At 46.6% G+C, this 14,201-nt stretch overlaps 2 protein-coding genes across 2 annotated transcripts in view; both read right to left on the minus strand.

Moving 5' to 3' along the window:
• Positions 1-758: 758 nt before the first annotated feature.
• On the minus strand, positions 759-1,891 carry LOC149363845 (innexin shaking-B-like). Its single transcript, XM_089569991.1, has one exon. It carries the CDS (start codon positions 1,845-1,847, stop codon positions 759-761), a length of 1,089 nt encoding a protein of 362 aa, XP_089426117.1. The 5' UTR covers positions 1,848-1,891.
• Positions 1,892-4,617: 2,726 nt separating this feature from the next.
• Positions 4,618-14,201, minus strand: part of LOC149363846 (uncharacterized) — a 30,999-nt gene continuing 21,415 nt past the window's right edge. Inside the window, exons 12-18 of the mRNA XM_089568612.1 lie at positions 13,990-14,109; positions 12,455-12,535; positions 11,494-11,577; positions 10,438-10,600; positions 9,173-9,340; positions 7,919-8,053; positions 4,618-5,296 (exon numbers count right to left, since the gene is read on the minus strand). Coding sequence (XP_089424738.1) covers positions 5,189-5,296; positions 7,919-8,053; positions 9,173-9,340; positions 10,438-10,600; positions 11,494-11,577; positions 12,455-12,535; positions 13,990-14,109 — 859 coding nt within the window. The 3' untranslated portion in view covers positions 4,618-5,188. The remainder of the gene's footprint in view (positions 5,297-7,918; positions 8,054-9,172; positions 9,341-10,437; positions 10,601-11,493; positions 11,578-12,454; positions 12,536-13,989; positions 14,110-14,201) is intronic.

The following is a 14,201-nucleotide window of genomic DNA, read 5'->3' on the forward strand; positions in this document are numbered from 1 at the left end:
CTTGAGGATGTCGCTACACTCAGTGAAAGTTTTCAAATAGGATTTTTAAAACAGATGAGACTCCTCCCTCGCTGGCATTTATCTACGCATACAAAATGTCTTTCCATGAAGGAGAGCTTGTATATCTTTCTGGCCCTTTAAAGCACTTATTTTTCACTTCTGGAATAATTCATAGCGTTTATCATGCGCAGCATTTCGCTGATAAAAGAGTAAAGTGCTATTCCATCGCATTACTTCCTCGCAACGCAAAGCTATAGCAGCTACTACGGGAGAGTTCTTTATAATGACACATTAACTCTCGCAGTAAGTAAGCTATGTCCAAGGCTACAGAAACTGTGCGAATGCAGGTTTATGATAGCCAAACTGCAACTTTAAAGTTGGTCCTGTTTTCTGTAAGTATAAGGCAAAGGCTTTTCTCCGGTGCCAAGCTCTCCAATAAATTTTATAAGAACTTGCATAAGGAGAGGGCAGTGATCATGGCTCGTCTAAAAGACTTCATTGTGCCTGTGTGTTGCTTATAGCAGTAAAGTCGGTCCGCTCAGTGAAATGACAGCAGTAATCACCTTAACATTGTGCAATGCGTTCACTATAAAACATGTCAGTGGCTAAGGGCTGGTACGACCGCGGCATTGAAAACAAATAAGAGAAAGGAAAAGGTGTCATTTGTCTTGAGACAGGACAAATGCGGAGAGAAGTTTATTTGCGCAGTAGCGCGCAAAGCAATGGAAACCAATGCCTGTCTTGCACTATTTTTTTTTTCAGAAGGGCGGTGGAGCTGAAGGTACAGTAGGCGGCGTCTTCACCAGCCTTCGCGAAAGTTCGTTCACTAGCTGGCTGAAGACGATAGAGTCCACGTTCTGGCCTACGAGGCTGAGGAGAAAGACGTCGCCAGCCGACATGGAGGACACGACGGCCGAGATACGCCTGTTGTCTGGATAACGCCAGCCCAGCAGCCGACGCCTGAGGGGTGCGCTCAGCAGTAGCAGAACGCGGTAGACCACCACCAGGGCGCCGGCGACCAGAAGCAGCGCGTACCAGAACCACAGGAATGCGAACAGTTTCTCGTTGAGGATGTTCAGCGGCAGGACGCAGATGGCTTCGCGGTTCTCGAGCGCCCCAGAATCGCCGTATTTGAGGAAAGAGCACATGGCGATCCGTGGGAAGGCCATCACCGCGGGGCTGACGAACTCTCGGCCCTCGCCGCGATGCCAGCGGACAAGGTCCCAACCGTAGGTGAGGAACCCTCCTCCCAGCACGTAGTCCGTGAAGCCCACCTGAGCTACCACGTTGAGGACGCTAAGCGCCTCGCAGATGAGGTACTTCACCAAGTAGCAACGGTTGTGATTCATGTTGACCACGAGGAAGTCGACCATCTGCGAACGAAGGTCTGCCGGGTCTTGCGTGATCGCCGAGCGGACGTCGAGGGCAGCCACAATGGCGGGGACCTTGCCGCCTTCCCAGGCCTTCCAAAGCCAGCGCGGAGCGTAGAAGCAGAGGGCCTGGGCGAACATCAGGAAGCAGACCCACTGGTAGTAAGTGTGGTACTTGCGGTCTCCCCTGCCGGGGCCTGCTCCGGGGTAGACGACGCTGCCGTTGTAGGAGGCGTTGAACAGAGCTCGCAGGCTGAACGTAGACTCGACCCAGCAGAAGGAGTTCACTACACTGTCGGGCAGCGTCGGGCAGTAGCACTCAATGGGCGTGCCAACGTACTCCTTGGCGGTGAGCAGCATGCAGAATGCCATCAGGAAGGCCACCGTGACACCGGTGTGCAGGCGGAAGACATTGCCATCGATGTGTACCGTGCGTAGCTTGAAGAGCTTGCTCAAGTGGCCAAGAAGGTTGAACATGGCTGGTTCAATTTAGTTTTTGGTGGACGGCCTTCAAAATTCGACGAGGCGACTAGACTGCGGCCAAACGGAAAGGCGCGTGACTGAGACGCCGGCGGAAGCCTAAGCCGCGCGATTAGGAGACGTTCTTTTTCTTCCTTTACAAAGAGTGTTGACAGACCCCCGGAGCACCGGGGAATGTCTTGTGCAAGAAATTCGTGAAAAACTATAACTTGAAGCACGCAACGGATCGAGCAATGCTTTCAAACCTTTTGCAGAAGTTATGAAATGTATTAAAATCGGTACTCCGTGCCCTGCTGCGAAAGGCACCTTCTGCTAGCTGTTTCCATGGTACCATGCCCTGCCATGTGCTTATATCTGGTCCTGCAGAGCCTGACTGTCATTATTTACGTTATTTATTAATATGTTTTAGAACAGTGCTTTATAGTGCTACATTAATAATAAAAATTATACACTGCTTAGAACTTATTCTCGCAGTGTAGCATATGGTGTAGCTGGCGTCAAATCACTATTTGTGCGCACAGTCCACAAATATTCGCCAGCATGGAAGCTGCTGGCTGTTCTGTAGATTAAGTGAATGGATATTTAACGATGAAATAGAGCATCAGTCTCGGGAACAAATCTGTTATTATTTTCAGTATCCGAGCTCGTTTTCTGAGCACGACGGAATTTAAATGCTGTTAGTTTCGTTGGGTAGCCGCCTCACTTGGCCGGCATGACTTGCACTTGGCTGCATTAATGACTGACTGAGAAATGACTGATTAAAAATGTAGAGGTAAGGCAAAGCTTTTTATGCGTGCGCAACCCTTTACCAGCCACCTTTTTACTTGTGTAGCGGGAGGCTACTTGCACTCAGATAGCAATTTGCATCTTGAACTGCTGCGGGAACGGGCCCACCTCAGTAGAGTGGTTATGTCTCAGAATGCGGCCCGAGCAGCACTCTAACACGGAGCTCTAACGTGTAAGTACATGAGAACTGGTCTTCCTGTAAAATAAGCGAGTTCCATGCTTGTGCATGTGCATAGAACCACACCCTTCATTGTCAGCGCCTTCCATGCGCTGTTAAAATCTGGGTCGTGCTGACCCGTCCAATCATCTGCGCTCACGAACTATTAAAGCCACTTGCTGCAAGGGTCAAGTTAATTATCAGTTCATAACATGTCTCCTTGTTCTAATACAATGCAGTGACATGACACATCACTGATAGAATTAACACCGCCCTGGAGCATTAATTAATCAGAAAATAAACCACTGATCAACAAGGCCACTTACATTGAAGGCTATGCAACTAACTAGATACATGACAAGTAGTGTACCCGCCGCGGTGGCTCAGTGGTTACGGCGCTCGGCTGCTGTCCCGGAAGACGCGGGTTCGATGCCGGCCGCGGCGGTCGAATTTCGATGAAGGCGAAATTCTAGAGGCCCGTGTACTGTGCGATGTCCGTGCACGTTAAATAACCTCAGATGGTCGAAATTTCCGGAGCCCTTCACTACGGCGTCTCTCATAGCCTCAGTTGCTTTGGGACGTTAAACCCCAATAAACCAAACCATACAAGTAGTGTCATTAAAAGGTAGGTAGGAGCATTTCTCAGGACCAACGTAGAAAGTTTCAGCCCTGTTTCGCACGAAGCATTTCATCATCATCATCATCATTAGCCTGACTATGCCCACTGCAGGGCAAAGGCCTCTCCCATGTCTCTCCAATTAGCCCTGTCCTTTGCCAGCTGCGGCCACGGTATCTGCGCAAACTTCTTGATCTCATCCGCCCACCTAACTTTCTGACGCCCCCTTCTAAGCTTGCCTTCTCTTGGAAACCACTCCGTTACCCGTAAGGACCAGCGGCTATCTTGACTTCGCATGTACCATGCTTCAGATATACTTTGAGCACGCACTGCGAGACTCAAAGTGGTTGCGACGGAGTTTCCGAACCTGTACCGGAGCAGGTTCTGCGTTAAGCTCCATCTTGATTTTCAGAGAGAGCTTCGGAAAAATCGTCCAACCCGTTTTTCTGTAACTCCGTCCTGTATCGTAAAGGTTTGCGCTTGTTAGCTTACTGAGTCCCTTAAAGGATTCGTGGAATGTGGTGTACACAAAATGGCACTAAGACAAGGAACTTGCAGCGGAGCAAAAGAAAATACACTGATGGAAGACTGCTAGCACAGGAATAGTAGTGCAGACGTTCCCCACGTTATCTGCAACCCTCAACGATAGCACAAAATAACACAGGTTGTGGTGAACTTCTATATAAACAAAACAAGAATGTTTATAGTCGCTGTCAGTGGCTGCACAAAACATCAGAGGAGTCAAGATTGCTTGAACACTGTCACGCATTTGCAAAAATTAACCAGGTAGCATTGTTTGCTTCTAAGTCGTATAGTGAAGGAATTATGCTGCACTTTATGCTATAAATCTTTAAGGCGAGGAGAGCCCTTGTCCTTACCTTGAAAGACCTTTTGGTATTTAGCAAAACCGGAAGGTCTCCCCTGTACAAGCGATAAAGAAATCATGCAACCTGGCTACTTTGGTAAAGACGGTACGTCATGTTAGCACCACTCCGCATTGTGCTTGTCAGCATCCGCGTGTTCTTACTCACGTTTTTCGTAATGATTTCATGTTCTGTTTGCAGAAAATTATGTACTCTAACAGCTCTTTTGTGTGGTTGTGAATAAAAAATTCAGGCAGTAGTGAACACAATAAAACAGTTGTATTTATTCAGTGTACAGGATCAGTGAGGACGTTCAAGTCATTCTGCGCTCCCCAAAGCGATAGATCATGGATAGTTACGAAGTTACGGGAGAGCTGATTTTTTGCTGCGAAATTGCGGCAGTATAGAAAAACGTGAAACAACTACTCTAACATTGGCAGCCATTATACATATGTAGTAGAAGAAACCGCACAGTGCATTGGAATATGGTTACATCATATAACTAGTGCCGAAAACTAACCGCAGCATTTTTGATCCAGAAATACATATGCGGTACAATGCAAGGCGCACATTTGTAATCAGGTTGCATTGTCACGTTAATTGTTGTTGAAGTGCGCCAGAGCTCCCGGCGACCAAATCACGCAAGCCAGAGAGTTTCGCTTCTGCATTGTCACACTTATTGCATTGGTGCTGCGTAAAGATGAACGTGGAGTGGAGATATACTGTTTTAGTCCCACTTGGTACGCCGCATAACTGCGGCAAGGGAATAGAGATTCTTGAAAGAAGCCGTCTCGTTGAAAAATAGGAAGGGGAAAAAAGAAATAACATATCCGACAAAAAGCAGATGCAACTATGGCAAATAAAAAAAAATGAACACGGTATTGTCTCTTCACGGTAGGTCGGCAGCTAGGTGGGTTCAATCGTGGGGGGCATCGCTGTCCAGTAGGCCCACTCTGTCCATCAAGTTGACGGTCACGATCACCATGCTCATGACGATGATCTTGGAGAATAGTCCCAGCAGGAGCTAGGAGGAGGAGGAAGAAGAGAGAGGAGGCGAAGTTGATGGCGATCACGGTGTAAAAATATGGCGATCATACAGTGAAAAGTATGGACGAGTTTGCGTGCCCGTAAAACAGCCCGAAAACGGGATAAGGAAACCGTAGAGTACTGAAGCTGACTGGGCGGAACGATTGCTCCGAAATCCACAGGAAGGAAGAACATCGTTGTCAGTAGCCGTACATGAAGTGTAGAAGCATTCGCTGTCAGCAACCGTGTTCTAAGCACAAATCAGCGAATGTGTTTTATTCTCAAAGGTTTGTTAGATATTCTGCCCAATTCCCATTTCAACAGGATGTTCTCCAGAGCGGCTTGTTAGATATTCTGCCCAATTCCCATTTCAACAGGATGTTCTCCAGAGCGGCTTAAAAGGACCCTGAAATGTTACCCGCCGCGGTGGTTCAGTGGTTAAGGCGCCCGTCTACAGAGCCGGAGTACCCGGGTTCGAACCCGACCGCGGCGGCCACGTTTCGATGGAGGCGAAACGCAAAAGACGCCCTTGTCCTGAGCGACGTCAATGCACTTTAAAGATCCCCAGGTGGTCGAAATTATTCCGGAGACCTCCACTACGGCTCCTCTTTATTCTTTCACTCCCTCCTTTACCCCTTTCCTTACGGCGCGGATCGGGTGTCCACCGAGATATGTGCGACAGTTATTGCGTCATTTCCTTTCTTCAAAACGAATTTTCATTTTGCCCTGAAATGATTTTGATGGTCATATTTTAGTGAAGTAGATCAAATCTGCAGAGGTGTTCTTTGTGAGAGTTAAAATCAAATTTAAAACCTGCGCGTGGACCCTATGATTTGCGAATAATTTTTAAATACTGCTGCTTACAGTAGCTCGTAAATTATTAGGGCGACATTTTACCGCGCGTTCTAGCCGCCCCTACTCCGATGACGTCAGTGGACAATGTGGGCGAACCTTTCCATTGGCCGTGGACAGATGACGTGGGTGGGATGGGGCTAGATAAGGCGCAGAGGGGTGCAGTCCCGACCTTTTTTTTTTTTCTGACGCGTCGACGTGTACGTGCTGAGGGAAGGGTGTAGCATCATTTTTAATCTCTGATATTCAAAGTGCTGCACCACTGAAGATTTCTTAACTGTGACTACATTTTTTTTAAAGTCCATTCTCCACCGAACTTAACAGTAGGATTTATAAATTCGCCATTTTCTTTTAAATAAAATTTTTAATCTACGTTACCGCCCTATTTTTAAGCCACGAATCGCTTTTTGCTAACTTCTACCCCAGATTCGTTCATATGACCTTTGTGATCTCTAAACCCTAGGGGTTCAGGGATAGTGAATGTGCCTGCATCGACATTCGGATGGAATCTGCCGCATTAAAGTACAAGATGTTGAATTGTTTTTGCGATTTGGCCACACACTGCACATGAGTCATCTTAGATAAATTTCTTTAGCACCGTACTCTTTGAAGCTAGATCAGAAGACACACTGATCTAGCTTCAAAGATTAGGGCGCTGCCTCTTGAGTTATCATTAGAACGATTCCTTCCTGATTTGTCTTTCCAGTTTCTGTATAGTTCTTCAGTCTGCTTCTTTTCTCTTGAATTAATCCAGTTCCTACCTTCTGCATTTTACCCTTTGTTTAAAGGTCTATATTTTTCCGTCCTTGTTACATGCATACTTATTGGTTACTTACGGTGACCCAACGCTCTTTCTGTTTAAGTATTTAAATACCTTAACTGTCCGCCTGTTCTCGTATTTTTTCAGGCGTTCATTACATAATACCTATTCTACTCAGAGCTTCCCGTGCTTCGAACGATGCCCAGCCCATGTCCCCCTGTACTGCCATGTACCATGTGGGTTTGCCATGGGCACGTATTACTCATCTTCCAACAGCTCTCTGATTTATATCTTGTCTCGACCGAAGCGCTGCCCTTAGGCACAGATTCGCATTCCCAAAAGTGCTGGTCAAGGACAGCGCCCTCTACAGGCACCGATTAGATTGGCGCCTGAAAGCTAAAAGCGGCAGTCGTTGTGATTCACTGTGTGCGTCCCGTGACAGAACGCCTTCGCCTGTTTCTCCAGCAATTTAATTTATTAGAGAATGCCCCCGCATTCTCTCCTGGCGGCATGCATGCTTTTACAGACAGACTAGATGCGAGGTCGTTCACAATATTCTGTACCACAACATATCGTAAAGTATAAATACTTTAACAGCTAGCTAGCTGTCGTTGAATCTGGGGTTAACCAGCGGTGACAGTGGAGTCAATTTTTGTTTTATTTTTAAGAATTTGGATTCCCGCTGGTTCGCCATTCTCAAGGACTCCCGAAAGGTATAAGGAAAGGAAGTTGTATACCCTTACAAAAAAGTTTTACGCAGTCTATGAGTGTCTATAGACTTCTGTCTGTAAAGTCTATAGACTCTCTATAGACAAATCCTAGAGAACAGTCTATAGACAATCTATAGATTTATGGCCATACACATTTAGTAGACTTGTCTATAGACAGTCTATAGTAGACTATGAATAGACAAAAATATATATCTATAGGAAGTCAATAGAGGCAATAAGAAGTCTACAGACTGTCTATAGACCATTTTTATGGTCTATAGCTGGTGGGTATACCCACCAGCTTCCAGAAGGGCACCCGTGACAGATCGTGGAGGAGAGCCGTGGGCACCGATGAAGGCATAATGACGTTACTCGAGGCCCCCACGAGCACCGGGATGGCGTAGTAGGCCGGGTACACTTGCTTCATCTCGGACTGCACGGGGGGAGACGGCGTTGAAGGCAGGCGCCGACAATGACGTCATGTAACAACATCCAAACGTGAAAACACGCTAGTGTACAAATAGCACACAACACAGTACGAAACATGTGCAACGGAAGAGACTGACGCAATAGTTCCCCTACTTTTGAGAAACGAAAGTAACATAAGCGCAAGTAACAAGTAACATACGTAACATAAGTAACATAAGTAGCATAAGGAACATAAGTAACATAAGTAACATAAGTAACATAAGTAACATAAGTAACATAAGTAACATAAGTAACATAAGTAACATAAGTAACATTGGTAACATAAGTAACAAAACGAGAGGCTTGGTTGCTCTGGCTCGTCTCCCGGTACGCGCATTTGGAATAGCGCGTACTAAGAAATTAATTGACAAACCAAGTTTGTTAAAAGTGAGTTTTATTCGCAGGGAGGATCGATACTGTGAAAACTAGTGGCAGTTATCGACGCTGCAGACCGTCGCCAGGATCGCGCTCTTTCAGAATAGATCTACCGTTTTTGGACCTAATAGCAGGAGGAAGACAGGTCTGTTGATGCGAGTGAAAGGGCGTTGACATGATTACTCGTAAAGCAGACTGTTAAGAATCATCGAATCCAGACTGGCCAGAGATAACATTGCAGGGTTACGAAAAGGCACAATTTTTTGTATTCACTGCGGTGTTTAGAAACAGCGGAGGACGTTAGAGGACTTAGCAGTGCGTAAGAGCGTCCATATCAATTTTCTAAAGCCAGTGCAAATGCATGTCAATCGCTGCATAACAAATCGTAGCTATGGCGCTGGTTTAAGAAGGAATACCCTGATCCATTTTTTTTATAGATCTGGAATCATTGCCTGTATGCCTGGCATGATAGGTAAACGCACCGGCGATAGGACTGCTTCCCTAGAAAAGCGCAGGGGCATAATAACGGGAATATTCTTCCACTTGGGTGCAAGTTTTTTTAGAACACTTTGTATATTGATGGTGCACTACGAATGAAGGCTTGAAAGGACCGAGATGTATACAGGGACTAGCACAGTTTCAACACCAGTCGCGGGCGTATTTACTTCCACGACTTTCACCACAAGGAGACGTGACGATGTAAACTCACAATGTGCACGACGAGGGGCATCATAATATCGAGGAGCACTTGCTTGTCCGCTGCCTCGGCCATGATTGACGCGGCGAAGGCTAGCAAGGTCTGCACCTCGAGGAGGGTCCGTTCCTCCCAAAACGACGCGGGCACCATACTGAACGCCTCAATAAGAAGGGCGTGCATCTGCGTAGACCCGAAGGGAAAGAAAATAACTTTTTGCACATATACGCGTGCATTGTAGCCGGAATCGGTGCTTTTTTATAGCTACAAGAGTTTATCTGTCTGACCGGCAGTCTGTGCGCATATCTTGGCGTACATGGTTGTGCAAATGACGGAGGAGGCAAACTACATTACGTTTTGTCTACCTCACCACGGAGAGCAGCTCTAAAGCATAGCATTTTTTCAGACTCTCTTGAAAACTAAAAATCAGTGCTCGAAGACTGAGCAATAGCCACTACAAGCGTCGCCACGTATCCTTAAAAAGACAACAGCTTTTAGAGCAAGGATCAGACTGCAGTCATTCATAAATATTTCTATTTAAGAGGTGCACACCTATAAAGCGCAGTAAAATGTCTGAAGTGCGCCAGGCTAAAACGGAACGCAATCAAAAGGCACAATAGACGGGCAAGAAAGGCGTGACTTTTCCCTTTGTTCTGTAATCTTCGCTCATTCTTCTGGCTCATCTCTCATGAGATATGCCGACTTGTTTGCGACGACAGTACATTAGATGAAACCAGACATTCTCGAGGTAGAAAAGTCAGTCCATTCACAGAAGGAACAGTTATTCAAACGTGAGTTGGTTTGAGCTCGAAATTTCGTTCCTGCAAGTCGTCTTTGGTCTCTGCTCGTCTTTGACCAACACTGTTCCCACTTCGAGTTATTGATCAATTCGCTCTCACCCTACCGTCACATTGCCGTCCCGGTTAACTCAGTTGGTAGAGTGACTGCTCCGGTGAAGTGGTGGTCCCGGGTTCGAACCCCCGACCAGGACGAATTTTTCGTTAACTGCGAAGTTTCAGAGGAAGCTGTATAGCTTTCCTTTGCAGCCGTATGGATGCGCTTGGGTGGATGTCAGTGAAAAATTGCTCACTCATTACAAGTCGACTTTGCTTTCAGATTAGAGCTGCCACAACTACCAGTTTCTAAACAAGAAGTCGAGCTGCCTGAAGTTTCAATTACTTGAACCTGAAGTTTCAATTACTTGAACGCACTTTACGGATAATGTTGTGCGCTGAGTTCTGACGCGAAGGAATGCCCTGAAATGGCAGCGCACAGCGTACCTGCACCACCTCCGACGCGACGTGTGTCGCCCCGAGCAGGAAGAGGAAACCCCAGGGAATCATCTGCCAGATATTCCGGATGAACTCAAAGGCAGCTCGCAGGCACGACGTCAACGAGCTCGTCACAAGAATCATCGAAGCCAGCGCGACCACCAGTGTCATCCTGCACGTTCGGAAGAGTGCCTGGCTCGAATTCTTGCCGGCCAGATGCTGTGTCCTGTGATGGATAGCCGATACCCCATCGACAATTCTCCCTACTTGGCTTACCACAATATGCAGTAACAGAGATTTAAGAACCGCGATCATCCCTACATCTGTCCTGCTAAAAATGCGCAAAACTAATCAGCGGAATACTTCACACCTCCCACGCGTGTGACTATAGTGTTATGAGGTACAGTTGAACTTCGTTATAACGAAGTTGAATCGGCCCGACGATTACTTCGTTATAGCTGTAGCTTCGTTATGGCCCGTGTCGACAGAGCATCCAAGGGAAATCATCATTCCTTCGTTATATCCATTATTTCGTTATAACGAGGTTCGACGGTAGTTGACCAAAGCTGATAGTGGACCGGAAGCCGGTACTTACGTATGCTGTCCGCGAAGCAACAAAATATATAGAAGTTGGGGCGGTAAGAGGGTCTCACTATCCGTGCTATCGCCACGCGTGGGGCGATTCCTTCCTTCAATATATACATTTGGCGTAGTATGGTCGTTTTCCACTGCATATATTCTAGCTAGCAGAATGTACTTAAGTAGACCGATGTGGTGATTTAACATGCGCAGTGTCTTTTTTAGCCGAGCGTTGAGTCCGCAGCGTGCCATATCCACGTCATTGACAGCCGTTGCCTTCTGTCGAAAAACACTACCCACACGCCTTCTCGTTTTTTTTTCCCACGCGACTGCAGGCAAATATAAAATAAAGCCGGTAGAAGCGACAGCCATATGTGTGCCACTTTGACGAATTTTGGAAGATCAAGTGCATCCTTGGACGTGCTGTGATTCTGATGCCGTAAGCCCTCCCGTGTAATTTCCAAACACTCAATATAGACACCTTACCGTTGTTCCAGGCCGAGCACTAGCGAAGGAACGTACGAAAGGCTGAAGATGGCCATGTACGCGGCGTAGGCACACTCTATGCCTCTGCGAAGAGGAAAAAGGGCAGTGAGAATGCCAGTGTAAAAGAGGAGATATAGTTAGCACAAACTGCAACTGTAATAATCTGTTCAGCTGAGTGAAAAAGCGCCATGACACTGTTGAACTGAGAAACACGAAGATCACAGTAACACAGAAGATCACAGAAGATCACAGACATTTCTACGACTAGGGCGGATCAAGCTAAACCACCTCACTGCTTATACGTGAAGAAAATGCGACTGGTTCTGATATACATGGTTGTAGTCAGCATCGAGAATACGTACGTTCTTTACAAAGTGCATGTGTCACTCATCTGCGTATATGACATAGTAAACACGGTACCCTGGAGAAATTACGATTTTAAGTCGCGAGGCAGCGCTGCATATGTCGCCTTCTGGCTCTCCGACTGCACCCCGTTTTCTTGGAAACACGAGCAAAAGTGAAAAGCTTAAGGATAACGTACAGACTGTTGACTGTGTTCTAAATGCATATGGAACGTTTCGGTTCCAAGTAGTATAATGAACGCATAGTGCTAAGGCATGCGCCATGAGCTCCTGTTAACTTTGCGTTTTATGCGGTCAATATTGGTCTTTGGTGGCCCTAATATAGAGTCAGAGCTCAACCCAAGCATCAAGGCACTGCCGAAGCCACTTGCCGTCAAATAATTCCTATTTAGCCAGAACATCATAGTGCTCTTTCAGCGGGATTAAAACGATACCACCATTATGAATTATGTTCTATACTCAGACGGTTTAGTTCTGCGACGCTAGTTAGCAGCTGGCTGCACTTATAGAATTCAAAATGTACGTGTAACACGTGATCTACTCCAGGTTTGAGGAGACACAACGAATGCTGGGCGAAAAAAAAAAAAAACAATCCCCACCTTCGTTTAACCGGGCTCGCGGCCCTCAGTTGAGCGCTTGTCATGACGGCAAGATTCTCGGACGATAGTGGCTCCGGTTCACTGCGCAAGAAAAAAAAACACAAAACTTAGGAGACTTTTTAACAGACTCAGTCTGAGTGAAGTAATTCAGTGACGTCATCAGACGTGACATGTCCAGCCAGTCTTTTGCTCAACTGTGTGTTACAACTGGCACCCTGTTCTGTTCAGCTGAACACTTGTCATCACCAGCCTGTCTAACTCCCACTGCGGGACAAAGGCATCTGCCATCTCTCTCCAATTAACCCTGTCCTGTGCCAGATGCGGCCACCGTATCCTCGCAAACTTCCTAATCTCACCCGCCCACCTAACTTTCTGCCGCCTCCTGCTACGCTTGCCTTTCCATAGCCCGCTGCGTTCTCCTCAATTTAAGTTGAATCCTTTTCGTTAACTTCCATATTTATGCCCCATAGATGAGGACCGGTAAGATACAGCTGTTATTAAAGAGGGAGTAAAGAAATGAACGATGCAATTAATCAAGGCTTTGTTATCATAACGAGCCCCTCTTCTCCCTCCCAGTTTGATCACGTTTTACATGACAGTCGCGGTAATACAGGACGTACTAAGTCCACCGCTATGGACGAGGTGGTAACGCTCTCATGGTTAGGGTTAAATGCAAAATAAATACCCACTAAAGCAGAAGATTGGACAGCCGCTGCCGTAGCACAGTTGGTAGCGCACCGTACAGGAAAACCGGAGGTAGTGGGTTCGGATACCACTGGCGCCGTGTTGTTGTTTTTCATCTTCTTTCTCTTCAATTACATTTCAGTCATAAATAGATTACCCTCTTGGTTTCCCATTGATCAACACCACAAATTAAAAAAAAAAACAAAAACATTACCCATGCTTTCCTTGGTTTCGGTGCCTGTTGGCTTCTTTCATGTGTTCGTCAGAATGATCCTCTCATTTCCGTGTTATTTGAACAGCAACTCATCAGATTCAAGTCGAATGCAAACTATGATCGTATTCCTTCCTCTGCCGCCTCCCTGTTATTAATGCGAAAGCATTAAATGGCTATGCACGCGTCAACAAAAAGTGTCCGCGAAACTGTCCGCAATTTTGTACGCACTTTCCTGTCGTCCTATAAAGAGATATGGAAAAAAGTTTGATTGTATCAGATAGAAGACGAAAAATCTCGCTACGGGGCAAATTTGGTTGATCGGGAGTAATTAGTAAATTAATTAAAGCCGAAAAACCCTCTCGGACGTCGAAATAGCCGTGGACGTCGAAATAGTGAGAAGACGTCAAAACAGCCACAGACGTCAAAATGACACCAGAAACGAACAAGAGCAAGGAACAAAGAGTGTCGAGGAGGTGTCAATGCTTTCGCTTTTTTTTTTTGCGGATCAGGATGGAAGCCAACTTTCAGGCATACTCTGCTTCTAGCCCGATTTTCGCTCACAGCTCCCCACGCAGTCCACCGAATGGCAAGGATGTTCTTGATCGCGCTCGCGAAGTGCACCGAGTAGGTCGCTTACTGGGGCCTGATGTAGATGAGCCAGATGACCACGGTGCACATGAAGAGCGCCATGAGAGCTCCGGGCAGCGTCACGATCGCCCAGGTGAAGCTGCTCATGGACTGATTCGCAGTTTCAGCCCTGCAAGCAAAAATGCGTGCGGTTTTCAGTTGCCATCATACTTAGCGCCAAGTGCAGAACCCGATTTTTTTGCAGTAAGATTATTCGCCAAG

The sequence above is a fragment of the Amblyomma mixtum genome, chromosome 2 (assembly GCF_055824585.1).
Source record: "Amblyomma mixtum isolate Tamu chromosome 2, ASM5582458v1, whole genome shotgun sequence".
NCBI classification, from domain to species: domain Eukaryota; kingdom Metazoa; phylum Arthropoda; class Arachnida; order Ixodida; family Ixodidae; genus Amblyomma; species Amblyomma mixtum.

Bases quoted from the DNA above. Each gene is read 5' to 3' on its own strand.
- LOC149363845 (XM_089569991.1), bottom strand. From the start codon at position 1,847: ATGTTCAACCTTCTTGGCCACTTGAGCAAGCTCTTCAAGCTACGCACG.